This window comes from Anoplophora glabripennis, unplaced genomic scaffold (genome assembly GCF_000390285.2).
Source record: "Anoplophora glabripennis isolate ALB-LARVAE unplaced genomic scaffold, Agla_2.0 scaffold248, whole genome shotgun sequence".
Classification (NCBI taxonomy): domain Eukaryota; kingdom Metazoa; phylum Arthropoda; class Insecta; order Coleoptera; family Cerambycidae; genus Anoplophora; species Anoplophora glabripennis.
In genome coordinates, this window is record NW_019416351.1 from 546798 (window position 1) to 556820 (window position 10023).

At 36.1% G+C, this 10023-nt stretch overlaps 1 protein-coding gene across 1 annotated transcript in view; it reads left to right on the forward strand.

Annotated features, from left to right (window-relative positions):
• Nucleotides 1-4634: 4634 nt before the first annotated feature.
• Nucleotides 4635-10023, forward strand: part of LOC108908606 — a 10038-nt gene continuing 4649 nt past the window's right edge. The window contains exons 1-2 of the mRNA XM_023454210.1: nucleotides 4635-6178; nucleotides 8918-9360. Of these exons, the coding sequence (XP_023309978.1) occupies nucleotides 4635-6178; nucleotides 8918-9360 (1987 nt within the window). The remainder of the gene's footprint in view (nucleotides 6179-8917; nucleotides 9361-10023) is intronic.

Below are 10023 nucleotides of genomic sequence, written 5' to 3' on the forward strand. Positions count from 1 at the left end.
AAGAGTCTTGACTGTGGTGCCTAGGTTTCTGGTATCGAAGAACATTGTTGACGTTATTTGATAAGATTTTTTTAAATTTGTTTGAATTAGCTTAAAATTGAGTAAGAAATACGAGAACTAATTATAGAATATCTAGGTACAATTTTTTTACGCAATTATTTCTGTAACAAAATAGATGGGTTCGGAAAGAACAATCGCCGTTAATGATCACTGGGGTTATTTGATATAATATTGAGCATTTTGCTGCATCATTAGAGAGAGATTTAAAATCAGCTTGCGTCTCGATTCGGTCGGAACTATTCAGGTATTGAAAGAATCCACTTTACCGAAGCGGGACCATAAAACTCCAATTGCTATTCAAGCACATCCATCAGGGGTAATTGAGAGAGAAAGGCAGTGAACTAATTCGCAACATGCAGTACACTTCACCGGGTTGTTTTTTTTTTATTTTTGAGCTATACCGAAACGGATACGGCCGGTAAGTGGGGCCTTATTCCCTTAATAGATCCGATGCGCCGATCCTATCCCGAATCCATGAATCTTGCTAACAGGGCCCAAGGAATATTTGCAATTGGTCCCGCCTATATCGTGTCCCGATTTCCTATAGGACATTACGCCGTATTTGCAGTAGGACTCCTCTGCCTTATTGCAGTTATTTATACGCTCCCGGCTGATTTGTTTATTTCGCTTAAGTGCGATTTATTTGACTGATCCAATTGCGGGGGACGGCGGATCGGGAGCGCTGCGTTTGATATATGGGGGGGTGGGGGTGGGGGGAATATTAGAGGAAATCTGCGGGACTTTCTCGAGCTGTCTGCGACATAAGCATATGCTTATGCCTGTTCCAAGATGGAGTGTTAATTTTAACAGCTGCCTATTTATATCAAAATTTCTAAAAATAAAAATTTCTACCGCTTACGGCTTGCCGGTATTTTAATGCACAATCAAGGAAAGTTACATTCAATACCAACTACGTGATTATTCTTTTAAATCGATAAGTTTCCAAGAAAATATATTTTGTTGTTCATACAATCATAAAATCTTTGAAAACTACGCGTTTACCTCCTGCTGCCAGGTTTTTTCTATATTATGATGAAATGCGGGACACAAAAACCTAATAATATCCCTGTATGTTTGGCTACTTAGAGGCAGACTGAAGAATAAGCGTCCCCGGAGACTCGGAACGGTTGAGCTCGCCCTCCCTTTTTCAGTAAAGAATGACTATTTAAAAGATTACATTCCTTCTTTTAGGGTTTCGGCGAACCTTTCTGATGTGTTTATATTTCACCTAAACTTAATCGACCCTTTATTCCAGGCCAAACTTTTCCAAGTTGGGAGTATTATTGGAATTTCTACGGGAGGTACGTCGGATTTTATTCCTATTTTACGGCTAAATTCGCTGTAGCCCAAATAGTTTTTTTAAGCTTCTACTGGGTGTACCTAAAAGGGCTTTACAACGCCCCACCATATCAAAATAAGTCTCATTTAGATACTTAACTTACCTTAGTTCAAAGTTGCTCCGTTTAGGAGCCCTCATTATTTGTTTTCTTTTTTATAAATTTAGAACGGCTTATGCGATTTTGCTAAAAATTAGTCAAATCATTGGAATACCACACGAGTGCCATACAAAATTTTATACAACACTTTCATAGAATTTCGTTTTAATAATAAATACTAGTAACTTAACATTTCAAGTCACAAAAAGTAATTTAACGAAATGAATGTATTTTTAAATATTACAAAGAATGCGAGTGTCAACCTAAATTGTGTCTGTAACCAAGGGTTGACAGTAAACAAACAATATTTTTTGAGTTGGAATCGCGTTGATATCCTAAAACCAAGACTGAAAAAATGGAAAATGTGGAAACATCTGAAATTTTAGAAAAAGCTAACGCGGCTAGAGCTAATTTCCAGCAAAATTGATATTGCTAAAAAGATAGAAGGGGTGTAGACTCTTGAAGCAAGCACAAGCAAAGGGGCAATCTGTTCTATAAATTTACCACAATCACAAAATGATTCTAATAATCTTTTGGCATCAAATTACGGCTTTACCATAAATGTTAATGTTATTATTAATAAGTAGGTTTGTAGCATTTTAGGTTATTTGTTGACTTATTACTGTTTCAAATTGGTTTTCTAATAAAAACTAGAAAAATAAACCAAACATTTGTCATAACTTATTAGTGACTTATAGGCCACTTTATTCCTTTAAAACCAAAGAAATTATAGTATCATTATATACAAGTGTTGGATAAAATAGACCAGGGTCGATAATTTTTGAAACCAAAAAAAATTATAGTAGGATGAAACCCATTGGAAAAGAAAGAGAATATAACAGAAATGAAAGGAAAAATAATTTACGGACGATCTGAGGTCGGGAAGGGGAAGGGGGTGAGTTTTTAAGGGTAAAAAACGGTTTCCCTTGATTTCCGGAAAAACTACAAGTCTTATGGAAAAAAGTTAAATGGCAAAGTTGTAGGTAATAAAAAGATCTACAACTTTTGTATTTACACTTTTTTCACATAACCTCAAAATTTATGTGAAAAATTCAAATAACCAAGTTTTTGGTTTTTTATTTTTATCTTTTAAAAAAAAATTTTTTTTTCACGAAATTTGGTGAAAACTTACCTATTTATGTCCCAAACACGCTGTAATTTTTTTGATTTGAAATATTTATTTTTTCACCTTATTTTTACTTAATATCGAAAAAGCACCCTAATTTTCAATCGAAAATTCTCACGTCAAAATATCTGCTTTTTTAAAAACGTCGGTGGGCTTTTTCTTCGTTGAAATCTCTACTTTCTGATGGTGTAAAAAAAAATATACATTACTATGGTAAGTTTTCTCAGGAAATGCAAAGAAACGAAAGAAGATTCTACAACTTTCTCAAAATATTGTAGATGTCTTATTAAATATTAACTTTATTAACTTATTTGGTTGTTAATTATAATAGTATATTTCGACTTGTAATTTTTTTGTTTATCAATGTAACATGGAATCTTACGTTTTTCGAGTAATTAAAGTGTAAATTTTAATAAATAGCTCAAAATTGTACATAATGATTAGAAAAAAATTTTCGGATTCTAGTTCGTTTCTTTGCATTTCCTGAGAAAACTTACCATAGTAATGTATATATTTTTTTACACCATCAGAAAGTAGAGATTTCAACGAAGAAAAAGCCCACCGACGTTTTTAAAAAAGCAGATATTTTGACGTGAGAATTTTCGATTGAAAATTAGGGTGCTTTTTCGATATTAAGTAAAAATAAGGTGAAAAAATAAATATTTCAAATCAAAAAAATTACAGCGTGTTTGGGACATAAATAGGTAAGTTTTCACCAAATTTCGTAAAAAAAAATTTGTTTGTAAAAAAAAAAAATAAAAAACCAAAAACTTGGTTATTTGAATTTTTCACATAAATTTTGAGGTTATGTGAAAAAAGTGTAAATACGAAAGTTGTAGATCTTTTTATTACCTACAACTTTGCCATTTAACTTTTTTCCATATGACGGAAATCAAGATAAACCGTTTTTTACCCTTAAAAACTCACCCCATTCCCCTTCCCGACCTCAGATCGCCCGTAAATTTTTTTCTTTTCATTTCTGTTATATTCTCTTCCTTTTCCAATGGGTTTCATCCTAATTTCACTTTTTACCATTTTTGAAGGCTTGCACTGGTCTAAAATTCGTATATGCAAATATCCCGATATCGAAAACGAACAAGTGTAAGTTTGTTATGAAACGAAGGGAATGTTCTCTCATATTTTCAGTACACAATGTCCGTAATTCTAAAAGCAAAAAAAAATCCGCTATTTATCAAAAGGATAGGATATAACTGACGCCCTGTAAAGCAACGCCAAAATTAAAAATTCTTATTTGTCATGTCAAAAACATAATAGTGCAAATTTTTTTATTCATACAAATTATTGAGTTTCAAAATAAAATTCAAACATTGAAGGCATAATATAAGGCATATTTGGCTCAATCGACTTATTTTGGCCACCAGTACCTCCAGCTTCGAAATTTCCTAACTTTTCGCAGGCACCCTGTATAATATAGAGAGCTTCGTGTCAAAAATAAGTAAAGATACAGGTGTATCCCGGTTATTTTTAGCGATCGCCGTCCCGTATCGATTTTTTTTTTTTAATATTCAGTTGTTTACCCTGCCCCAATTTAGTTTGATGTGATTTAGGATCACTCAGGAAGTCATTAATTTTTAAGTTACCCTTGCTCCGCGCCATTTCGCAAAACCCTTCTCCTCATTTAAAATTAACCATCGGAATTGCCGGGGCTTTACCGAAATAGAACACAATTTATTTTATACATTCAGATTCCTTGAAGGATTTACTTTTTAAAAGGAAACGCCGTAAATTTAATTTGTAAAGGATTTGCTCGGCGGCAGACGAACAACTTTTAGGGCCGCACTTATTTTAAAAATAGAAACTGATGTTTCGGTTAGTGAACATATGCTCCCCTCAGATAAAAGTTACACCCGTGCATATTTTATTAATTCGCGTGTTTGATTTCAGATTCGGCGCAGGCAGTAGCACCAACTGTGATTCTACAATGGAGACAGAGGATGAGGACAACGAGGAAAAAGCGTCCAAATGAGGGAAAGGAAAGCATTGCGTCCACGATGTCCAGTTTGCAGCTGCAGATCGTGGTACTCCTAAGTTTTTACATTCAGATGAGTCTAGCCGAGTGCCCTAGGTTATGCGAATGCAAGTGGAAGAGTGGGAAGGAATCCGTAATATGCCTGAACGCCAACCTATCAGTCGTACCGCTTCACTTGGACGCCGGTACGCAGGTTCTAGACCTAACAGGTAACAACCTGGCGGTGATCAGGCACGAGGAATTCAGTAGAGCCGGCTTGATGAACCTACAGAAAGTATACCTGGCCAAGTGCCGACTGAAAACGCTTGAAAGATTCTGCTTCAAGAACCTTATAAATCTAGTCGAGTTAGACTTGAGCTACAACGTTTTAACCAACGTCCCTTCCCACTCGTTCGATTCAATCCAAGAACTGAGGGAGCTCAAAATGAACGGCAACCCCATCCAAAGGGTGTTCAACAACGCGTTTATCAACCTCCCACAACTAATCAGACTAGAGATCACCGAGTGCAGAATCCTAACCATCGAACCAAGAGCCTTCGTGGGTCTCGAGAAATCCTTGGAGTGGCTCAAGTTGGACAAGAACAAGCTGACGGACGTGGCGGCTTCCACCTTCACCATCCTCCAGAACTTGCACGGCCTAGAACTAGCGGGGAACCCTTGGAACTGCTCCTGTTCCCTTCGGCCTCTTCGGGAGTGGATGCTGAGGCAGAACGTACCTTTCGACATACCCCCGGTGTGTCAGTACCCCAAAAGGCTGCACCTGAAGTCCTGGGACAAGCTGGACCTGGACGAATTCGCTTGCGTGCCGGAGATCTTCGCCTACGACAGCAGGGCGCACGGAATCGAAGGCAGGAACGTAACGATGACGTGCAGGATAGCGGGGATACCGGAGCCGAACGTGAGGTGGTTGCTGAAGAACAAAGTGATAGCCAATCTGTCGGGTTCGCCGTACTCCAGTGGTAAGAAATTGTACATGGTGCACTTAAGTAATAAATCCAGTGATCTGACGATATTCAGTGCCGACCTCCAGGACGCGGGTACCTACGTGTGTGCCGCCGAGAATAAGGCGGGTAGAGCGGAGGCCAGCGTCACTCTGGCCGTGTCCAAGAAGCCGCCCGAGAGCGGTTTCACCAACAAGGTGCTACTGGCGAGTGTGTGTACGGGCGTGGCCTTCGTTCTGATATCCTGCTTGATATCGCTGTGCGTGTGCTCCGTGCGGAAGAAGCAGGTGATGAGGTGGCGCACCCGCGAATGTCGCAGGGAGGACAACTACGAAAAGATCGAGATGAACCACAAGGTGGTGAATACCAACGGCGGGGTGGGGGCCAATCCAGAGCAGATCGCCGTGGTGTCGAGCCGCAGGAACGGGGAGTACAGGGTAGTGCCGGGCGGCGACACCGACCAGGAGGCGGAGGAAGAGGAGGAGGGTAACGCAGAGTCGGGGTCCAATAGTAAGAAGGGGAGTAACGCGGACGAGAAGAGTTTGGAGAAGAATTGGAATTCGCCAGAACACTTGTTGGATCCTGAGGATCTGCATATCCCTAGGAGGACGTTGCAGGAAACTAGGTAAGACTTTCGTATAACTGCACTCGAAAAAAAAATTAAAGGGGCAGACACGTTTTCAAATTTTGCTGTAACTTCGTGGATAATAGTCGTATCGATAAAAAAAAAGAAGCTTCTTGAAGCTTGAAGATTACAGTTTTGAAATCTTGAGATGAAAAAATTTTTTGAGCATCACTCTAGGCGCAATCAAAAGAAATAATGCGACGCAAAAATTTTGCAATTCTTTTTTTTTTCAACTCGGTTTCACCTTTTTTTTTATTATCTATATCCCTTGAACTAATGATCGTACAGCAAACGGAAGGTGGGTTTTAGAAACCCGAATCAATCCTCTTCAAAAGCCTTTTGGTATGTTTGAGAAAAAAAAAATTTGTACTCGGCATTAATTTGAAAAAGTGTAAAAAAATGTTTTTTTCCGCTGTTTTAGAAAATTAAAGACTACATTGCAAATATTGCGAAAAGTACCAATGTTCGTAGGTTATTTTTTAGCTCAATACATGGCCGTGAGGCCTGTAAATTTTGAAACAGATCTGTCGAACCGTTTTCCTTTCCTGAATCGTCAAAGTTTTATAAAAAATTAAAGCATATTTATTGCTCCTTAAACATTAATTAATTTGATGAAACAAATTTTTTTGCGTTAAATACTCATCAAATATGGAAAAATAAGAAAAATATTCAAAATTTTGAAGAAAAATCTGGTTTTTCAACTTTTTTTAAATTCAAATTTTTTTTCTTGATATTTGAAATAATCAATGTAAAATTGTAAAAAATGACAAACAAAATCTAAAAAAAATTGAAAAATGATTTTTTTTCAAAATTTTGATTTTTTTTTTGGTTTTCGATATTTGATGAATATTTAAATTTGTTTCATCTTAGTCATTAATCAAAAATCGAGAAAAAATACAAAATTTTGAATAAAAAAATCGATTTTGAAAAAAAAAATCCAATTTTTCACTTTTAAATTTTTTCTCTTTCTCGTTTTTACAATTTTATTACATTGAATATATGCTTCAAGAAGCTTTATTTATTTTTTCTCGATACGATCATTATTCACGAAGTTACATAGTTTCAAAAATTACTAAAAAAAATTGGAAATTTTTAACGCGTTATTTTTGAGATTTTTGAAGTTAGAGGGTTTGAAAACATGACCTTCGCCCTCAACTGCAAACTTCTAGCAGCGACATCTCTGTTCATTTTTATCCTACACAAATAAAAAAACACAAAATATTCTGTGAAAAAAAAATCTAAACTTTTGTACTCTTGAATATTTTTCGCATCTTTTTTATTTTTAAAGTTATTTTCAAAAATATGTTATTTTTTTGGAATTAAAAAAAATGTTTTTTCAGTCAAAACGTAATATTTTCAAAAATATGCATTCTAAACCGCTTAAACTTGTATAATATATTGTTAGCACATAAAAAATTTAAATTGTAAAAGGACTACCTTTAATTTTAAATCTTGTAAAAAATGTATCAGCTTTTGTCCTATTTTTTTTTTCCGAAAAAGCGAATTCACAGTTTTATTTTGATCATAACTTTGTTAATTTTTATGTTATTGACTTGAAGTCAAGTTCATTTTAGTTATTTTACGTTAGAGATGTTTTAAAATCTTATGAGCTTTGACCTTCATATGCGCAGAAACATAATTCCGACCGTCGCCTAAATTATTCTACGTCCTAAAAACATTACATCTATTATTCACAGTCTCTCTCGAGCTCTAGCGTAAACAAGCCTTTGATCCGATTACAAATATCATAATAAAATGCCCTATTCTTTATTATTTTAATTTAAACAATAAAAATATATATAACGAACGTTCGCCAGTTGACTTTATTGATGCCCGAGCGCCTTAGTTCATTTCTAGTTGTAATGAGGCACGTGGTCTAATTCTGAGTCAATGTTTTCACAACGTGCTTATTAGAAGAATTATGGGGATACGCCACGCCTTTCGCGCATTTCGCGGCTCATGAGATATTAAAAGAACTCTAAATGCTTCGAATTTAGTTTCTGGCTGACATGAAATTAATAATAATACCAGCCGTATCTCAGCATCTATTGCACCTACATAAATAAGAAAAAACCTCAATCCTTTTTTTTCTATAAGCTTCATTTCAAGCATGTTTTTTTTTTCATAGAATGTCTATTTCCGAGTTATTCGAGAAAAACTACTGAAAAGCGTCTTCTTTTAATAAAAAATATACATTTTCAATCACCAAAAATATTGACTTACCGAAAAATGTTCATACGATACTTTTCGCTTAAAATTGATTGCTTTATCGATTCCTGGGGTTATTTTGAATATTTTATTTTTCACCCTCTGGGCAAAACCGCTCATCGACACTATATAACTTTTGTTTCTTGAGCTATTTTCTACTTACATTCGAAGTTCACGTCAATCGGTTCTATCAGAAGGAGGGGAAACCCTTGGTTCCCTGGACTATTAAAAGTTAAACTATTTCTTATTTGATTAATACCCACCATATTATATTGACATCACAGTTAAACCCGTCTTTTGAAATTTGTCTTAAAAGCGACAAAAAAAAACACTTTAATTAACAACGGAAAAGTCTTTCAGACAGCTGTTACTTATTAAAGTCAGTTAAAAAATCTTCTCCAAATTTGTATTATTACAGCAGCTGCCTTGTTATAATTTCAGTGATTTAAATAAAAACTATCTCCTGCAGACTTAGCTCTCCCTACAAGCCGAAACTTTAGTCTTTTATTTAGTAATTTTCTTTTTTTCTAGAGACAAAGTCAAGACGAACTGCAATTCGACGTGTGGTACATATAAGCAGTACCCGCACCCGCCGGCCAATCCGCCGACGCCCATCCACTCCAACGCCCTGTTGAGGCGGTACGGCCCATCCACCAGCACACACTCCTACGTCACCACCTGCAACAAGGAGCTGTCCAGGGTGTCGGAAGACGCGGAAAAACAGTTTCCCGACCTATTGGAGAGTTCGCCGACCAACAAGCTGTCGGGAAGTACGGGCTCGAGCAAATACTTGGACAATTTCTCCACGGGGCGGTTCTGCGACGGTCGCAGTTCGAGGGCGGCCAGTGATAGTGGTAGTGTTTCGGACATTAACGAGATCTTCTGCACGCTGCCTAGGAAGAAGGACTTGGCGCACAGCGCGAGGTACCGCAGCAGCGATAGTCAGTCCCCGCTCCTGTCGGATAGTAGATACGGTGAGTTTTGTGTGGTATATTTTTATAATTTTACATACAGGGTGTTTGATAAATATATCTACAAGTATCATTTACTCCATTGTAATTGTCAATAGTCCAAGCATTATAGAGAAATGCTTACAGAAATTATTACCTGGACAAAAAAAATATTTAAACTGAGTTTTTTGTTCTTTAAACTCGATCCAAAATGGCGAACATGGTTAAAAAAAAATTGCAAAGTTGCAAAAAACGGTTTTTCTAAACTAACTAAAAAAATATAGCACCGACTGAAAAATTTTAAACGAGAAAGTTGTAGGTTTTAAAAAGATCTATCGACTGATTTTTTGTAAGTTTCGATTGCTTTGTTACTTTTCGAAATATATCGAAAAAACCGTTAAAAATCTTCTCTTTTCTCTTTTTCTATAACTCGTTTACATTTACGTTCCCATATTTGCTATTTACTGCAAGCATAGCCCGCGGCAAGCCAAAAAAGTACATTTTTGAGAAATTTTAAAATATTAATTAATTTTCGAGATATATCGATCTTTTGAAAAAAAGGCGCTCTCGAAAATTGGCTAGATCTTCTCAGCGGATAGCCCTACAGTAACGATTTTCGGTTTATTTTCTTCGTAAAGAGTTATATTATCATGCTGTTAAAAAATGTTGACGATTTTATTAATTTTA